Genomic DNA, 20,619 nt, shown 5'->3' with positions numbered 1-20,619 from the left:
CTGAAGGCCAGGGAGCCTTCAGCATTATGGCTAAAGAAACTCCTCCCCATCTCTGTTTAAAGAGTCTCTTAAACGTCAATAATGTATCAGCTTCTAACATTTCTGGCACCTATACGCACCTATCACTCTGAGTAAAACAGAAGTGTTGAGGGGGGGGATGATAAATTTTAGCCATGATCGAATGGCAGAGCAGACATGGTGGGCCAAATGGCTTAATTCTGCTCCTATCTCTTGTGGTCTTTGATGTTTCATGGATGAAAGAAAATTGGAGTGCTATGAGGGAGAGAAGGATTAGATTCATCTTGAAGTAGGTTAAAAGGTTAGCACAACATCGTGGGCTGAAGGGCCGGCACTGTGCCGTAACGTTCTACATTCTGTTCATCCAATCCAACCCACCCTCTCAATCCATATTCTGGCAGAGGAACGAGCTCATGCTGTGCCGTATCATTCAATGAAATTCTGACACCAACTCCCCTCAAGATGAGACCCATGTGCATGCAGGAATATTTGGCTTTTATTTTGTTTACAGTTATCAAAAGGCAAACCGACAAGTAAATGGCTGTGCACAAACGTGGTGATGAGTGCTGGATTATGTTGTAAATCAGCACAAGAGCTCAGCTCAGCACCCACAGAATAGCGCTGCACAAATCAGCATAATACTGATATCATTGAAGGAAGTTACAGTTCTTTAAACTCCAGATCCCAAAATGATTTCACTTTACCATAAGCCACAATCAAGATCAAAAAGAATACATCACCATTTTTCATCAAAAACACCATCAACCGGTAACTTCCTTCCTTCCCAGCAAATAGGCGAATCCTCAAGCCCACAACGGAAGTTACTTTCCCGCACCCGTGCCCCCGCTGGGCTCATCCCCTTTCCCCAGCCCACGTATCGACAGATCATACACCACTTCTTCTATCTTCTTCACATCATACTTTAGGCCGTCATAGCGCTTCCGCAGGGAGTCATTCTTCAGGTTGAGCAGGCGGAAACCAGAATCCAGCTCGTTGATAAAGGAAGAGATGCGGAGGGGACGGGAGTAGTCACCAGCGGTGACGCTGTTTAGAGCAAGCCTTGACTGTGTGCAAAGGCCAGGAAAATGAATGGGAAATGCAGAGTTACTACAATCAGTTCCACTTCGGTCTTAGCTTCTTACTTCACAGTTAGGGTTAGCCACCATATTTCCCCCACAGACCTCAGTACACCAACGCAGTTCGCCCTCCTCTCCTAATTCCCTTCTCTCAAAAGTAGTTATGTAGATTCAACAAGGTTTTGTCTGTTCGCTGTTGTTTGTGTTGTAATTGTGGGGTGCCCTGAGCCTATATAACAAAAAAATAAAGTCACCACTGTTTCTGTGCCTCCGAACACTGTGAGGAGCGGCTCTTTCATAATCTGGTGCAGTTTCACAAGGAACTATCAGAAATTATCATAGTTTCTACGATAGATAATTTCTATCATAGTATTTCCTGAGTAGGAGATGGCGAGCAGTGGGGGAGGATGCAGCAAGATGAGCAGTTCTGAAGGGCGATCAGTCAGTAAGAATGGAAGAGAAAGGCTAAATAAAGTGAGAAACAGAATGACTGGAAAATAGAGAAGGGGACAAAAAGGAGGGAGGGAATGGGGTAAAATGGTAAATAATTTTGGGCCCCTTGTCTTTAAAAAAAAAGGACATTCTGGCATTGGAGACAGTCCAAAGAACGCTCACAATAATGATCCTAGAAATGAAAGGATAACTTAAGAGAAGTGTTTGATGGCTGTAGGTATGTACTCACTGGAGTTTAGAAGAATGAGGGGGGATCTCATTGAAACCTATCGAACATTGGAAGGGCTAGATAGAGTGGATGTGGAGAGGATGTTTCCTACAGTGGGGGAGTCTAGGACCAGAGGGCACAGATAGAGTGGATGTGGAGAGGATGTTTCCTATAGTTGTGGTGGGGGGGGGGGGGTGTCTAGGACCAGGACCAGAGGGCACAGCCTCAGAATACAAGGAACACACATAAAAGTTGCTGGTGAATGCAGCAGGCCAGGCAGCATCTCCAGGAAGAGGGACAGTTGACGTTTCAGGCCGAGACCCTTTGTCAGGACTAACTGGAAGAAGAGCTAGTAAGAGATTTTAAAGTGGGAGGGGGAGATCCACAACGATAGGAGAAGGCAGGAGGGGGAGGGATGGAGCCAAGAGCTGGACAGTTGATTGGCAAAAGGTATATGAGAGGATCATGGGACAGGAGGCCTAGGGAGAAAGAAAAGGGGGAGGGGGGGAAACCCAGAGGATGGGCAAGGGGTATAGTCAGAGGGACAGAGGGAGAAAAATGAGAGAGAGAAAAAGAATGTGTGTATATAAATAAATAACGGATGGGGTACGAGGGGGAGGTGGGGCATTAGCGAAAGTTAGAGAAGTCAATGTTCATGCCATCAGGTTGGAGGCTTCCCAGACGGAATATAAGGTTCCTCCAACCTGAGTGTGGCTTCATCTTTACAGTAGAGGAGGCCGTGAATAGACATATCAGAATGGGAATGGGACGTGGAATTAAAATGTGTGGCCACTCATGATCCTGCTTTCTCTGGCGGACAGAGCGTGGGTATTCAGCGAAACAATCTCCCAGTCTGCGTCGGGTCTCGCCAATATATAGAAGGCACCGGACGCAGTATATCACCCCAGCCGACTCACAGGTGAAGTGTCGCCTCACCTGGAAGGACTGTCTGGGGCCCTGAATGGTGGTAAGGGAGGAAGTGTAAGGGCATGTGTAGCACTTGTTCCGCTTACAAGGATAAGTGCCAAGAGGGAGATCAGTAGGGAGGGATGGGGGGGACAAATGGACAAAGGAGTCGCGTAGGGAGTGATCCCTGCGGAAAGCAGAGAGAGGGGGGGAGGGAAAGATGTGCTTAGTGGTGGGAACCCGTTGGAGGTGGCAGAAGTTATGGAGAATTATATGTTGGAGCCGGAGGCTGGTGGGGTGGTAGGTGAGGACAAGGGGAACCCTATTCCTAGAGGGGTGGCAAGAAAATGGAGAGAAAGCAGGATCTTCCAGTGGCCACACATTTTAATTCCACATCCCATTCCCATTCTGATATGTCTATCTGCGGCCTCCTCTACTGTAAAGATGAAGCCACACTCAGGTTGGAAGAACAACACCTTATATTCCGTCTGGGTAGCCTCCAACCTGATGGCATGAACATTGACTTCTCTGACTTCCGCCAATGCCCTACCTCCCCCTCGCACCCCATTCTTTATTTATTTATATACACACATTCTTTCTCTTTCTCTCCTTTTTCTCCCTCTGTCCCCCTCACTATACCCCTTGCCCATCCTCTGGTATTTCCCCCCCTCCACCTTTTCTTTCTCCCTGGGTCTCCTGTCCCATGATCCTCTCATATCTCTTTTACCGATCACCTGTCCAGCTCTTGGCTCTATCCCTCCCCCTCCTGTCTTCTCCTATCATTTCGGATCTCCCACTCCCCCTCCCACTTTCAAATCTCTTACTAACTCTTCTTTCAGTTAGTCCTGACGAAGGGTCTCGGCCTGAAACGTCGACTGTACCTCTTCCTCGAGATGCTGCCTGGCCTGCTGCGTTCATGTGTGTTGCTTGAAATTCCAGCATCTGCAGATTTCCTCGTGTTTGCATTCAGAATACAAGGACATCGCTTTAGAACAGATAAGGAGGAATTTCTTTTGGTAGAGGGTGGTGAAACTGTGGAATTCATTCCCACAGACAGCTGTAAAGGCTAAATCATTAGGTATAGTGAAAGCGGGGGTTGATATTAAGGGTCTCAAGGGTTACGTGGAGAAGGCAGAAGAATGGGATTGAGGGGGATAATAAATCAGCCATGATGGCATGAGGAAGTAGACTGGAACTGAATTGAATTGACTTTATTGCCTACATCCTTCACATATGTGAGTAAAAATCTTTACGGTGCATCTGCATTGCAACGTAACATAATAATCAGCCCACAGATGGGCTGAATTGCCTAATTCTGCTCCCTTGTGTTATGATGCAAACACGAGGAAATCTGCAGATGCTGGAAATTCAAGCAACACACACAAAAAATGCTCTGAACGCAGCAGTCCAGGCAGCATCTGTTGGAAGAGGTACAGTCGACGTTTCGGGCTGAGACCCTTCGTCAGGACTAATCTCTTCTTTCAGTTAGTGCTGATGAAGGGTCTTGGCCCGAAACGTCGACTGTACCTCTTCCTATAGATGCTACCTGGCCTGCTGCGTTCACCAGCAACTTTGATGTGCGTTGATTGTGTTATGATCTCAAATGGGGAAACACAGGGGAAATAGAGACTGGGAAGGTGAATGAGTGGGATGGGGAATGTGGAACATTAATTTAATTTTTTTTAAGTGACGCAGTGTGGCTACACCTATCGAACCACACTGCCTAGTAGCCCCCGATTAACCCTAACCCAATCACAGACAATTTACAATGACCAATTAATCTACCCAGTACGCCTGTGGAAGGAAGCTGGAGCACGGGGGCAAAACCCAGTTATTCCACAGGAAGGATGTACAGAGTCCTTACAAAACAGCACCAGAATTGAACTCCAAACTCCAGAACACCCCAAGCTCTAATAGCGTCGTGCCAACCACTACGCTACCACACTGCTGTTATATAGAACAGTACAGCATAACCACAGGCATTCATCCCACAATGTCTCTATAGAAGCAGGAACAGGGATACATCATGGAGGAGGAAAACGAGACAGCAGTAGTGGAGGGAACAAGGGGGAAAAGAGGACACAGGGAGGGTGGGACATGCCATTCGCTTTTTTAGAAAATACACCAACCTGCATTTACAATGGAAAGAAGCAATCCAAGATCTCGTTCAATAGCCTTAGCAACAACAAATGCTTAACCATATTTTAGGACAAGAACCCAAACACAGGGTCAAACAGGTTGGCTTAAGGAGTGAGAAAGGGAGAACTCTAGGGAGGGAAATTGAGGGCTTGAGACCTGGGCAGCTGAAGGCATGATCACCAGTGATGGAGCAGTTAAATGCCAAAGAAACCAGAACTCAAGGAGCTCAAAGATCGTGGGGGGTAGCAAGGACTGAAGATCACAGAGTTAGGGAACAAGAGTCAGTATAGTTAGCGGGTATAATGGTTTATATGTACTGGGGGACAGTGAAAACCCTTGTTTTGTATGCCATCCGTTACATCAGTGCACTGAGGCTGTACAAGGGGCATGCGGGCCCAGTGGTTTGCACCATGCTTTAAAGCGCCGCCAGCCTGGGTTCTTCCCCACTGCATTCCATAGGGAGTTTGTACGATATCTCTGTGGGATTCCTTCAGATGATCCAAAGGTGTAAGGGTCAGGTGTAAGGTGTAAGTTATGTGTTGATGCTGGAAGCATGACGACACCTGTGGGCTGATCCCAGCACATCCTGAAACTGTGTGGGTCATTTCAATTTGCATGTCATACAGCCATATAAAATACAGCATAGAAACAGGTCCTTTGGCCCATCTAGTCAATGCCAAAACCACCTGAATGCAGAATATAGTGTTACAGTTACAGAGAAAGTGCAGAGGAGGCAGACAATAACATTCATGGCAATAATGAGAGAGATTGCAAGTTCAAGAATCCATCTTATCATATTAAGGCCCATAATAAAAGCTGTCTTTGTGTCTGTTAATATAAAAATGACAGTTGGCATTATGTGCGCCTTTTACCATTTATATAGAATGGCTTTGATTATATAACCAAGGTAGACTTTGCTGATGTCACAAAGATAGGGTGGGAAGTAAGTTGTGAAGGAGGCAGCATAGGGATATGAACCAGTTAAGTGAGTGGGCAAATATCTGGCCAATAGTACGTACTTTATGAAAAGGTGAAAAAGTAATTAAAGCATGCTGAAAGATGACAGAGTATTTACATAAAGGGACCAAGGTATCGTGTGTGAATCATGGAAGGCTATGCAGATACCACAAGTAATTAGCTAACAGAATGTTACTGTTTATTGTCAAGGGAATTGAATTCAAAAGTAGGGATGTTGTACCTCAGTTACAGGGGGCTCTGCGTGAAGTATTAAGGAAAGGTGTTTATTGTCTGAAAGCAGTTCAGACGCTCACTTACTGACGTCAGGATTGGGTGGGATGCCTTATACAGACAGGGTGGTGTTCAGAAGGATGAGAAGGAACTGCATTGATACATGAGATCCCGAGGTGGATGTAAAGTTAAAGTTTCACCTTGTGGGAGGATACTGAATCATAGGTACACTGTTTAAAATCATGGGGTCACTACTTGAAGTGAATGAGGTTAAAAAAAAATGTTCTCCCAAGGTATTATGTGCAAGTCTTTAGAACTCTTAACTCCTCAAAGGCTGATGTAAGCAAAATAAGTGGATCTATTTTTCATGCAGAAGAAGACAGATTGTTGACTAGTGTGGAAAGGTTACCACAGGAAAATGGAAAAGTGGGGTTCATTAGTCAGAATTATACAGCACAGAAATGGGTCCTTAGCCCAAATACTGACCAAGATGCCCCATCCAAGCGAGTATTTAGCCCACAACCTTCTGAACTTTGAGGTTATAATCAAGTCAACCACAATCTTAAATGTTAGAGCAAGCGTGAGGGGCTGAATAGCCTATTCCTGCTCCTAGAATTATGTTTGTGGCATTAAAAACTAAAATTCAAGATACTGAAATACACATGTAAAATGCTGGAAACATTCAGGGATGAGTTGTAGGCCATAATTTAACCGAAGGTCAAGCTGATATACCCACAGAAAAAGGTAAGGGTAGGGTGGCACAATAGCATAATGCTGTTAGAGCATCAGCTACCCAGGATCAATTCCACTACTGTCCATAAGGAGTTTGCAAGTTCTCCCTATGACTGCGAGGGTTTCCTTCCACATTCCAAAGATGTACAGGTTAGTTAGTTAATTGGTCACATGGGCAGCACAGGCTCACTGGGTCGGAAGGGCCTGTTACTGGGCTGTATCTCTAAATATATCAAAATAAAATAAAGCTAATGAGCAGGTTGGAAGCTGTGTACTATTCAAAAGATTCATGCAGAAAATGAATGAGGAGCAAAATGATCTACTACAGCCCGTCAGTGAGCGGCATGAATGTGCACTCTCACGCACTGTGCGTTATTCAGCAGCTGAGTCACTCTTTATGTTGTAGCAGTTAGCGGAATGCTATTACCGCACTAGCAATTCATTCTCGCCACTGCCCGTAATGAGTTTGTATGATTTCCCCATGACCGTGTGAGTTTCCAGTTTCCTCCACATCTCTAGCCACAGATGTATGAATAGGGGTAACAAGTTGTGGACTGCTCTGTTGCCGCCGGAAGCACGGTGACAGTCGCAAGGTGCCTAGTACAATTACACTGTATGTCCATGTACACGTGACAAACAAAGCTAATCTCTTTATCTGCAAGTATCTTACCAGTTCATTGGCTAGAATCAAGAGTCCTGAAAGGTAATCCTCAATATCGAGATGGAAGCCTTTATCTCGGTGCACTTCAACTGCAAATAGATAAAATATCATTGTCCATTTATTGTCAATTTAACAGAATAGGAGGGGATCTCACTCTGAATATTGAAAGACCTAGGTAGAGTGGACATGGAGAGAATGTTTCCTATGGTGGGAGAGTTTAAAAATCAGAATATAAAAATATCCCTTTAGAGCAGAGATGACAGGGAATTTACTTAGCCAGATTGTGGTGAATCTTTGGAATTGATTGCTACTGACAGCTATGGAGACCAAGACATTGGGCATATTTAAACCAGAGGACAATATGTCAGGAATGGGTGTCAAAAATTATCGGGATCCTTTGGAGAATGAGGTGGAGGAGGGAAAATAAATCAGCCATGATGGAATGGCTGAGCAGCCAGACGGGCCAAATGGCCTAATTCTGCTCCTAGAATATCGAATGGTCTGAATGTCACCGATTTTGTGAGAACACAAGATCAGAGAGCTATTTTACTAATCTCTTCCCACTGCTCATTGTCCTGCAAATGCTCTTCTTTTCAAGTCATTTAAATTCAGATATTTAAGCTTGAACTCCAGGTGAGGTGGCAAGTGAGCAGAGATGCCACCTTTCAAAGTTCAACGTAAATTCATTATCAAAGTACATATATGTCACCATATATAACCCTGAGAATCACTTGCTTGCAGTAAATACAAAGAAACACAATAGGATAAATGAAAGCCCGCACACAAGACAGAGAAACAACTTATGTGCAAAAGAGAACATGCTGCACAAATACAAAAAGAAAAATAATATTAACAATAAATAACCAATAAATATTAAAGACAGGAGATGGTGTCCTTCAAAGTAAGTCCATAAGTTGTGGGACAGTTCACTGCTGGTGTGAGTGAAGTTATCCCCTTTGGTTCAAGAGCCTGATAACTGCTACTCCTGAAACTGGTGGTGTGGTAAGACATTAAGCTTCTGTTGGCTTTGTCATGTGGAGACTAATAATGGCACTTCTAAAGTACTTCAATGGCTAAAAAAAAGTGCTTTTGGGAGGTTATGAAAAGAAATAGAAGCTTTTTTAATGCTCACATTTTTGTTTGTTCTGCAAATGATCTTAAAACTCCTGACAAAAAGAGAAACCCTTGCCGCAGAGGCGGAACTTGTTTCACCAGAGGATGAATGGAATCAGGAAAGTGCTGTTTAAGGGATTGTGGAGGCAGACGCTGTCTCAAAATTTGAGAAGTATCCAGGCAAGTATTTGAATTGACAAGTACAGGTAGGTGGGATGGGCAATTGACATGGTGGGCCAAAGGGCCTATTGCTGTAGGCTCCGTAACCATTTCATTGTTTCTGAGGGCAGGTTCCTGTAGGCTCCGTAACCATTTCATTGTTTCTGAGGGCAGGTTGTTGTAGGCTCTGTAACCATTTCATTGTTTCCTGTAGCCATTTCATTTGCTCCATAACCATTTCATTGTTTTCTGAGGGCAGGTTGAGCAAGCTTTGGCTTTTCCCTTCGGAGTAAAGGAGGATTAGAAGTGACTTGACAGACGCATAGAATTTGATAAGAGGCATAGATTGAGTCAGATAACCAGAGACTTTATACCAAACGTAAATGGCTAATACAAGGAGAAATAAATTTTCAGGTGACTGTAGAAAAGTTTGAGGGGGGATGTTGTAGTGTACTCAATATCTCAGTAATATTTGAGCAATATTATAAATATTGTTCATTTACATAATTCATTACAGGTTATATGCAAGAAGTATGTGAATGGCATACGTCATTACGCCACCATGTCATATGGGAGTGATCACTAAAGAAAAACTAAGTAGACATGTTATCCCAGGCTCCCAAGTTTTTCCTTCAGTTAATTTCTGGGGTTACAGAACATAACAGTGCCGGTAATTTTAAAATGAACCTGAGATGGAAGTTGCAGTGTTGCACATTTTTCTCCTTCGGAAAGGGAGAGAGATGTTCAAGTTTTTAAAAAGTAAGGGAGAAAACAAGACAAAATTGACAAGCAACATGTATGGCTAAAGGTAATAATAAAGTTTAAGAAGGCATTAATTGCTGGCTTTATTGGAGAAATCAATGCATTCAATTGCATAACAAACAACTGGATGACATATTCAGCATATTTTGAAGCAAATGAGATAGTTAATAAAAACCATGTGTCAGTGTTGCTGACTGCAATAGGTGGAAAAGCATACAGCTTGCTTAAAAATTTGACTGCTACAACCAAACCAGTCAAACTGATCTTTGCTGAGATTGTGAAAGTAATGCAGGAACATCTAGAATCAAGACCATTGTTGATTGCAGAATGCTTTAGGTTTCATAAGAATCAAAAGGAACGTTGAAGAAGTTGCTTAAGCAATGTCAGTTTAGTGAAGGGAGATCACTTAGTTTGTAGAATCTTACAAGAAAGCATTCAAAAATGGCTCCTAACTGAAGCACAACTCACACTTAAAAAAGCAGCTGAAATTGCTGCATCAATGGAAACAGCAGCCAATTGAATTGCAGTCAGGAATGAAAGTGAGCGTTAACCAAATTGCAATGTCTACACAGAAACCTGCCTGGGTGAACAGATTGTTTTACCGTTGTGGCAGGGGCTCACATATGTAGATCAAACCAATGCAGGCTTAAAGGCAAAACTTGCAGAAAATACAACCATGTAGAGCACATACAGAGAGCATGTCGGGCAGACAAAAATAAATGAACTGCACAGGGAATAGAAAAAGAAAATCAAGTTGCAGTTTCAAAAAGAGCACTAATCTGCAAGCTGTTGATGAAAAATCTGATAACAATGAGAGTGACAACAGGACTGAAAAGCCATGAGATTTACAATGTGAAAACGAGAGAAGCAATCTGGCTTATTTCAGAAGTAAACGGCAAATTAAAATGGAATTGGACACTGGCTCAGCTATTTCAGTCATTCCACAAAATGAGTTTGAATGACATTTCAAAGATACTGAACTAAAGCCTACAGATATCTGACTAAGAACTTATACTGGAGAAAAGATCATTCCTGTGTGGATGATATTTGTAACAGTGAAATACAACAACCAACAAGCCATATTGTATTTGTGTGTGGTCAAAACAGGAGAGCCAACAGTATGAGGGCATGATCGGCTGAGACAACTACAACTTGATTGGAGATTTAGCCACCATTTGCATGCCACATCCCCTGCAATAGTCAACTGAAAGCAAATTAAGAAAGGTATTAGATAATGCCACAGCAGTGTTCAAGGATGGCATTGGGAAACTCAAACCTATCAAGGCTGAAAGAGTGTTAAATGAAAAAGTCACATCCAAGTTTTACAAAGTCCATCCGGTTCCTTGTACCATCCGTGATAAAGTAGCCACTGAGCTAGGTAGCATGGAGGCTGAAGGAATTGTTTACAAGGTTGAGTGGAGCCCATGGGAAATGCCAATGGTCCCAGTAGCCAAGAAAGATAGATTTGTCAGGATCTGTGGTGATTTTAAGGTCACCATCAACCCAGTACTAAAAGTAGACCTATACCCTCTACCCAGGATAGAGAATACCGTTGCAAACCTTTCAGCAAAACACTTCAGCGAAGTGGACTTAGTTGAGGCCCTACCTACAGATGGAGATGGAAGAAGGGTCCAAAGTGTTTCTCACCATCAACGCTCACAAAGGGCTTTATCGTTATAATAGGCTTATTTTGGAGTATCACCTGCACTGGTACTCTGGCAGAAAGCTACGGACCAGGTGTAGCAAGGCTGCCCAATCACTCAGTGTTACCTGATGACATCATTGTTCTGGTCAGGATGATAAGGAACATCTCCAAAATCTCACGAGTGTTAGAAAGATGACAAGATTATGGGCTCAGAGCACGATGCAATAAGTGTGAATTCTTTAAACCAAGTATCACTTAGTGAGGTCACAAATGTGCTGAGAAAATTCAAGCAGCGGTGGATGCCCAAAGGCCAAAGAACGTGTCACAGATGCAGTCAATCACTATAACCGGTTCTGCCAAATCTGGCTACTGTGCTCCACCCCTTGAACTTATTACTACAGATTGTGAAGGAACGGCAACAGACAAAGCAGTACAAGATGGCTTTCCAAAAGGCAAAAGAAATGGTGATGTCAGAACCTGTACTCACACATTATGGTCCATATTGTCTAGTGAAGCTTGACTGTGACACCTCATCTCATGATTTAGGTGCAGTCACATCAGGTGTTATATGTGATGGAAGTGAACACCCCATCGACTTTGCATCACGTTCCCTTATCAATGCAGAGAACAATTACGCACAGATTGACAGAGGCGCCTTGAGTCTGGTTTGGGGTGTGAAATATTTCAACCAGTACTTGTATGGCAGAGACTTTACCCTCATTACTGACCATAGTGGTTGTCCCACTATAGAAAGGACGTTGGGGCTTTGGAGAAGGTGAGAAAAGGTTCACCAGGATGCTGCCTGGTTTAGAGAGCATGTGCTATCACGAGAGGCTGGATAAACTTGGATTGTTTTGTCTGGACACTCTGGACCCAAGAACACTACCTCACTACTTTATTTTTATACTACTTAATTTAAGTACATATATGTGCACGCACGCACACATATACACACACACAGTTATATATTTACAGGTTTTTTCCCTTTTCTGTTATTAAGTATTACATTGTATTGCTGCTGCACAGACAACAAATCTCACAACATATGCCAGTGATATTAAACTTGATCCTGATTCTGGAGCAGTGGAGGCTGAGGGGAGATCTGACAGTGGTTCACAGATTATGAGGGACATGGATAGAGTAGACGGGAGTATTTGTTTCCCAGGGTGAAATATCTAATACCAGAGCGCATGCATTGAAGCTGAGAGGGGATGGGTTCAAAGGGGATGTGAGGGATTTTTTTTCACTCAGAGAGTGGTGGAAACCTGGAAGGTGCTGCCCAGTATGGTACTGTCCTATCAGAAATCTGATGGCACTGGGGAAGAAGCTGTTCCTAAAATGTTGAGTGCGTATCTTCAGGCTCCTGTATGGTAGCAATGAGAAGCGGGCAAGTCCTGGGTGATGGGGATTCTTAATGATGATGTCGCCATTAAGGTGATAAGGTGATATTGGGGGATGTTAGAGGTAGATTTTTAATACACAGAGAGTGGTGGGTGTGTGTAATGTGTTGCCAGGAGTGGTGGTAGAGGCAGATACATTAAGGATATTTAAGTATCTGTGAATGAATGGAGGACAATGTGGGAAGGAATGATCGGATTGATCTTGGAATTAGTTGAAAGGCTGGCACAACATCATGAGTTGTGCCTGTACAGTGCCGTACCGTTCTATGTTCTGATCCTCCTTCTACAGGCCACCACTTAAATGGAAGAGAGGTGTTACAGGCACACAGGAAAAGTGACGGCACAGGTACATAACATACTTCCCAGTATTTCTGCAACACCTTCCCGCGTCACCAAGGTCTCTGACTCCAGGTACACCACAAACGCAGCCAGGAAGATCAGACGCTGCAGGACAAACCTCCAATGCTCATTGAACCTGAATAAAGATACTCAGAGTCAAACACAAGTTTGGGTCTCACTACAATGCATTTCAATACAATGCTTAACAATGACTTTATACAAAAATTCCAGAGATAGCAACACACACAAAATTCTGCAGGAACTCAGCAGGCCAGGAAGCATTTATGGAAAAAGAGTAAACAGTCAAAGTTTTGGGCTGAGATCCTTCTTCAAGACTGGAAAAAAAGGGGAGAAGTCAAGAGTAAGAAGATGGGGGGAGGGGAGAAAAAAGTACAAGGTGGCAGGTGATAGGTGAAACTGGGGGGGGGGAGGCGGGTGGTGAAGTAAAGAGCTGGAAAGTTGTTTGGTGAAAGAGCCAAAGGGCTGGAGGGGGAATCTGACAGGAGAGGACAAAAGACCATAGAAGAGAGGGAAGCAGGTGGAGCACCAGAGGGAGGTGATGGGCAGGTAAGGAGATAAGGTGAGAGAGGGAAACAGGGCTGGGGAATAGTGAAGGAGGTGGGGGCATAATCTGAAGTTTGAGAAATCAATATTCTTGCCTCACACATCTCCTTTAATGTTTTCCATTCTCACCTTAAATCCATGTCCTCTAGTATTTGACATTTCTACCCTGAGAAAAAGATTCTGTGTCTACCCTATCAGTGTTCTCATAATTCTATAAACGTCTGTCAGGGTCCCTTGTAGCCTCGAAATTGGTGCAACTTCAATTTTAAATCTATGGAGACCCAACACACCAGCTGTCATGTTCCAGTGTGCAACTATTCTCAAAAGACCCAGCCAATATCTACCTATTTCTACACCATCTACCACTACTATCGGGCAGTGAGCCTTGGGTCCCACACCACCAGGTTGAGGAACAGTTATTACTCTTCAACCATCAGGCTCCTGAACCAGCGTGGATAACTTCACTCAGCCCAACACTGAACAGATTCCACAACCCATGGACTCACTTTCAAGGACTGTAAACTCATGTTCTCAGTGCTATTTATTTATTTTTTACTCTTAATACTTGCCTTCTTTTGCACACTGGTTGTTTATCAGTCTTTGTTTATATATAGTTTCTCATAAATTCTATCATATTTCTTAACTTTCCTGTGTATAGTGACATATGTATTTTGAAAATAAATTTTCCTTTACTTTGACCTGCATAGTTTCATTTAATTCAATCACAGGAACCAGGTGTCACTAAAACAGCAGTAATTATTGCCCATTGTTAATAGCCCTGGAAACAAGGGATTCTTTGGCCTATTTTGCAGGAGAGTCAAGAGTCAATCTTACTACGGTTCCAGAATTGTACTTCAGCCAAACTGAGAGCAGATATCCTTCCCTCAAGGATATCAGTGAACCAGGTTAAACTGGTCAGATTGAAATAATCTATCAATTGTTTTGCATTCCTTACATTATCTTTAGGCTATGCTAGTTTCAGCCCTTAGACCATAAAACAGAAGCAGTTTGGCCATCTGGCCCATTGAACCTGCTCCACCTTCCATCATGACTGATTTATATCCCTCTCAACTCCATTCTGCTGCCTTCTCCCCATAACCTTTCTGATCAAGAACCTATCAACTTCTGCTTTAAATATACCCAAAGACTTGGCCTCACATCCGTCTGTGGCAATGAATTCCACAGATTCACCACCCTCTGGCTAAAGAGATTCTGTTCTAAAAGGACATCCTTACACTCTGAGGCTGTGCCCTCTGGTCCTAGAGTACCTCACTATTGGAAACATCCTCTCCACATCCACTGTCTTAGGTATTTCAATATTTGATAGGTTTAATGAGATAACCCTCTCATTCTTCAAAACTCCAGTTAGTATGTACAGCCCCAGAGACATCAAACGCTCCTCAAATGTTAATCCTTTCATCCTCCCCCAGGGGGAAGGGGGGGAGGGGGGAGGGGGAGGGAGGGGAGAGGAAGGTGAGGGAGTGGAGGGAGTAGGGAGGGGGTTAGTAGGGAAGGGGAGGGGTGAGGATGGGGGAGGAGGGGAGAGTGGGAGAGGGAGGGGGAGAGGAGGGAAGGGGAGGAGGGGAGGGAAGGGGGAAGGAGGGAAGGGGGAAGGGGGAGGAGGGAAGGGGAAGGAGGGAGGGGGAGGAGGGGGGAAGGAGGGAGGAGGAGGAGGGGGGAAGGGGGAGGAGGGGGAAGGGGGAGGAGGGGGAAGGGGAGGAGGGGGAAGGGGGAGGAGGGGGGAAGGGGAGGAGGGGGGAAGGGGAGGAGGGGGAGAGTGGAATGAGAGGAGGGAGGGTGGAATGAGAGGAGGGAGGGTGGAAGAGGAGGGAGGGTGGAAGAGGAGGGAGGGCGGAAGGGGAGGGAGGGTGGAAGGGGAGAAGGTGGGGAGGGGGTGGAAGGGGGGAGGGTGGAAGGAGAGGGGGAAGGGGGACGAGGGAGGGAGGGGAGGGGGAAGGAGGGGGAGTAGGGTGGGAAGGGGAAGGGCAGAGTAGGGAGGGAGGAGGGGAGGAGGGTGAGAGGAGGGAGGGGGAGGAGGGCAGGGGAGGAGGGAGGAGGGGAGGGGGATAGAGAGAGAATGAGAATGAATGAGAATATGAATGAATTGCAGGGAAATAAGGTGAGAAGGGTTAAATGGGATTGTGTGTTACCAAATGGGCTGAATGGCATTCTTCTGTGCCACAATAAATATGATATCACTCAAACCTCAAGAGCAAGTAGAATTGAATGAACAGACAGCTATTCTAAATGGAGTTTAAAATGCCTTTAATCCCAGTGCATCACTGCCGAAATTTTCAAACCAATTGTTAATCTGTGTTTAGATATTGCTGGAGGGCAGTATGGTAGTACAGCTGTTAGTGCAAGGCTTTACAGTGCCAGCCAAAAGATTAGAGTTCAATTCCCACTGCTTCCTTGTAAGGAATTTGTACCTTGTGTGTTTCCTCACACATTGGAAAGACATACCGGTTAGGGTTAGTAAATTATGGGCAGGCTATGTTGGCACTGGAAGCATTTGTGAGCAGCCCTAGCACATCCCTGTTGTAAGCAGTGACTTGGCCTCCACAGCTATCTGTAGCAATAAATTTCACAGATTCACCACCCACACACTAAAAAAAATTCCTCTTCATCTCTGTTGTAAATGGACGTCCCTGTATTCTGAAACTATGCCCTCTGGTCCTATTGTCGGTAACAGTCGTCTTGGGTCAGAGCTGGATTCCGTCCTCTTCAGAGACTGAAGAATGAAAGTAGCATAGCGGACACTCCCAGTGCAGTACTGAGGGCGTTTTGCACTGCCAAGAATGCCATTAAGCAAGGCTCCATCCACTCACTTAGGTGGAAACATCAAAATCTCATGGTAATATTTCAACAATCAAGTAATTATCCTCAGCATCTTGTTCACAAATTAACTCAATTAACATCATCAAGACAGATTTTCTATTCATTATCACATTTCTGTGTGGGCTCTTGCTGAGTGAAAAGAAAGATTAGCTTTATTTGTCACGTGTAAATCAAAACATACAGTGAAATGTGTTGTTTGCATCAAATCAAATCAGCAAGGATTGGGCTGGGAAAATTCTACACCTGTGCTTCCAGTTGAAACACAGCACGCCCAGAGTACAAACCTGTACGCATTTGGAATATGGGAGGAAACCAAACATCTGGAGGAAACACACATGGTCACAGGGAGAACTTACAGACAGTGGCGGGAATCGAGTTAACTGCTATGTTACTATGCTCTGTACTTCTACAACAGTGATTACAGTTCAAATGTGCTTCATGAGTTATAAAGTGTTTTGGGACAGCAAAACAAATCACAAGCTTTCTTTTTAATTTACATATATACTCAGGGGCCACTTTATAGGATACAACTGCTCGTTAATGCAAATATCTAATCAGCCAATTATGTGGGAGCAACTCAATGCATAAAAGCATGCAAAACATCAAAGTGGGGAAGAACTGTGATCCAAATGACATTGACCATTGAATGATTGTTGGTGCCAGATGGGGTGATTTGAGTATCTCAGAAACTGCTGATATCCTGCTGATTGCATGCACAAGTCTCTAGAGTTTATACAGAATGGTACGAATGACAAAAAAACATCCAGGAGTGGCAGTTCTGTGGGCAAAAATGCCTTGTTAATGAGAGAAGTCAGAGGAGAATGGCCAGACTGGTTCAAGATGACAGGAAGACAACAGTAACTCATAACTGTGCGTTATAACAGTGGTGTACAGACGAGCGTCTCTGAACGCACAACCTGCTGAACCATGCAGTGGATGGACTACAGCAGCAGGAGACCTCAAACACACACTCAGTGGCCACTCTATTAGGTACAGGAGGTAACTAATAAAGTAGGCACTGAGTGTATATACATCCACTGAGACATTCCACACAAAACTCCAATATTTTGTGGTGCTTAATGGATTTTAACCTCAGTATTGTCCCCTGTATTTTCTTTTAAGTTGCTGATGGGTGGACTATTCCTCTCTTTTTAAGTTTTCATTTTTGCCACTAACCTGTAGTATTGGTCCGCAGGGAACTTTGTTTTCAGCTCTGCCAGATGGATTTTCACGGTGTCAAAATGTTTTCGTGCTTTTTGACATTTGTTTGGTACTAAAAAGAGAAAAATAATCAATGATTTGGATGAATACAAGCTATTATTATTAATGGGTTCCATCAGGTAAAAAATGTGAAGTCCATTGTCAAGAGTCCTGTCCAATGTTTAAACCTCACCTAATATTTAGCAAAGCAAACAAGATGATAATTAGCACAAAATTGCTGTGAGATCCATTGATTAGCTGCTCTATTTCTGGATTACTACAGTGATTTGACATTAACATCGTCTGTAAGACTTGGGGACATTTTGTGGATTGGATAAATACCCATGTCAACTGGAAGCTACAGTACAGAAATAGACTATTCAGACCATGTAGGCATTTATGTCCTACATGGTCTGTAGGGAATGAGGAAAGGTGCAGCTGACATCATTTCGTTTCCTCGCGGCCCAGCAGTAAAGCATGTGCTACCGGGCCGCGAGAAAATGATATGAGTCAGCTGCACCTTTCCTCATTCCCTGTCACACCACTGTTGAACTTGAATATAGGGTTGCCAACTGTCCCGTATCTGCCGGGACATCCCGTATATTGGGCTAAATTGGTTTGTCCCATACGGGAACGCCCTTGTCCCGCATTTCCCCTGCTAAGGTAGAGCGTTCCTATGAAACCTTTCGCGCCGAAATGGCGTGAAGCAAAGAGCAATTACCACTAATTTATATGGGAAAAATTTTTCAGTGTTCGCAGACCCAAAAAATAACCTAACAAATCATACCAAATAACACATACAACCGAAAATAAATAACACTAACATATAGTAAAAGCAGGAATGATATGATAAATACACAGCCTAATAAAGTAGAAATAATGTATGTACAGTATAATTGGGAAAAATGAAGGCAAAACCGATTTGTGGGGAAAAAAATCAGCACGTACACGCATGTGCACATCATGTACGCACACATCACGCATGCACACACAGGTGTTCGCGCAAGGCTTCATGGTCATGGTAGTCTTTCCTGGGGTAAAGTGTCCCGGGATTTGACTGCTACTTTTGTCCCTTATTTGGGAGTGAGAAAGTTGGCAACACTAACTGTAAAAGATGTTGAGGTGAGTTTAACCCTACTTGAACACCCCCCTCCCCCCCCCCCCGATCAGCCGGTCCACAAGAATATTGTCAATATTAAACCAGTCCGTGGTGCAAAAAAGGTTGGGGACCCCTGTCCTATGTGAATCTGCTCCCAATCTCCCAGAGCTACCTCTTTCTAGCACAACCTTCTTGTACTGTGGAGAGCATTCAGACTGGTTATATCACGAGGCATCATGCACAGGATCAGAAAAAGCTGCAGAGAGTTGTAAACTGAGCCAGCTCCATCATGGGCACTAACTTCCCCGCCACTGAGGACATCTTCAAAAGGTAGTGCCTCAGGAAGGCTGCATCCATCATTAAGGACCCTCACCACCCGGAACATGCCCTCCTCATTACTACCATTGGGGAGGTTGAGAGGGGATCTCACTGAACATTGAAGGGCCTAGGTAGACTAGATAGAGTGGGTGTGGAGGCTGAAGTTCTCCCCCTCCACCGGCAGATTTCTGAACAACCCACGAACCCATCATCACGACCTCACTATTCCTCTTTATTTATTTGTACCTCAGTCACTTTTATGTCTTACAATGCACTGTTGTCACAAAACAACACAGTCAATGACAAAAATCAGTGACAATAAATTGGATTCTGACTCTTTTTTTCCTCTTATCCTTTAGATGCCTCAATACTACTTATCATAGAGTAGCCATTCACACTCCTCTCTGTGTCACTTAGTGGTTTCTGGTCATGAGGTACAATAACAGCCAAGTCCTGTTTTCTAGGAAGTAAGACACATTAAATTGCAGTGACTGGATCTGGCACTGTCCACACTGTTCTCATGCAATGTGCTCCTTATCTCTCTGGCTCCACTTTAGGGTATTGTGAAATATTGTCCCACAGGGTAAGAAGCAAAACAACTGGAGTGGTACTCTTTTCAGTTTTGGTTCTACACCACTTGACAGAGATGTACAAGTGATAATAGCCATAGATTTAATGGATAGCAAGAGACTTTGTTTCCCCAGAGCAGAAACAGCTAATACCAGGGCACATTATTTTAAGGTGAAAGTATAGGGGGATGTCAGAGGTAAGTTTTTTTAAAACAGAGTGTAGTGAGTACGTGGAACATCCTACCAGGGATGGTGGTAGAGGCAGATACATTAGGGGCATTTAAGAAACTCTTACAAATGAATGATAGAAAAAAAAATGGAGGGCCATGTAAGAAGCAAGAGTTAGATTGATCTTGGAATAGGTTTGAAGGTTGGTACAACATCATGGGCAGAAGGGCCTGTACTGTGCTGTAGTGTTCTATGTTCTATTCCTAGTAATGCAATTAGGGAAGTCCTGCCTCTCTACATTGTAAAAATAGGCACCCGATTTCAGTCTTAACTGCTGAAGATGAAAGATTTTTCTCCTGGTGTTTCTTTGCTGTAATAGAACATAGAACATAGAACATGAAATTATCCAGGCCTTTTCTGTAAATTAATTCATAGCTGTAAAAATTCAAGATTCAGATTTATTTATCACATAGAACCATAGAACCTACAGCACCGAAACAGGCCCCTTGGCCCTTCTTGGCTGTGCCAAACCATTTTCTGCCTAGTCCTACTGACCTGCACACGGACCATATCCCTCCATACACCTCCCATCCATGTATCTGTCCAATTTATTCTTAAATGTTAAAAAAGAACCCGCATTTACCACCTCGTCTGGCAGCTCATTCCATACTCCCACCACTCTCTGTGTGAAGAAGCCCCCTCTAATGTTCCCTTTAAACTTTTCCCCCCTCACCCTTAACCCATGTCCTCTTTTTTTTTCTCCCCTTGCCTCAGTGGAAAAAGCCTGCTTACATTCACTCTATCTATACCCATCATAATTTTATATACCTCTATCAAATCTCCCCTCATTCTTCTACGCTCCAGGGAATAAAGTCCTAACCTATTCAACCTTTCTCTGTAACTGAGTTTCTGAAGTCCCGGCAACATCCTTGTAAACCTTCTCTGCACTCTTTCAACCTTATTTATATCCTTCCTCTCATTTGGTTACCAAAACTGAACACAATACTCCAGATTCGGCCTCACCAATGCCTTATACAACCTCATCATAACATTCCAGCTCTTAT

The 20,619-nt window shown here is 43.8% G+C and overlaps 1 protein-coding gene across 1 annotated transcript in view; it reads right to left on the bottom strand.

Moving 5' to 3' along the window:
* Nucleotides 1-462: 462 nt before the first annotated feature.
* The window catches only part of tsn (translin), a 35,456-nt gene continuing 15,299 nt past the window's right edge, over nt 463-20,619 (bottom strand). Inside the window, exons 3-6 of the mRNA XM_063051348.1 lie at nt 17,378-17,474; nt 12,820-12,935; nt 7,391-7,470; nt 463-1,082 (exon numbers count right to left, since the gene is read on the bottom strand). Of these exons, the coding sequence (XP_062907418.1) occupies nt 840-1,082; nt 7,391-7,470; nt 12,820-12,935; nt 17,378-17,474 (536 nt within the window). The 3' untranslated portion in view covers nt 463-839. The remainder of the gene's footprint in view (nt 1,083-7,390; nt 7,471-12,819; nt 12,936-17,377; nt 17,475-20,619) is intronic.

Source organism: Mobula hypostoma, chromosome 6, assembly GCF_963921235.1.
Source record: "Mobula hypostoma chromosome 6, sMobHyp1.1, whole genome shotgun sequence".
NCBI lineage: Eukaryota > Metazoa > Chordata > Chondrichthyes > Myliobatiformes > Myliobatidae > Mobula > Mobula hypostoma.
Note: the sequence above shows the minus strand (reverse complement) of the source record. Positions and strands in the feature narration are given on the sequence as shown.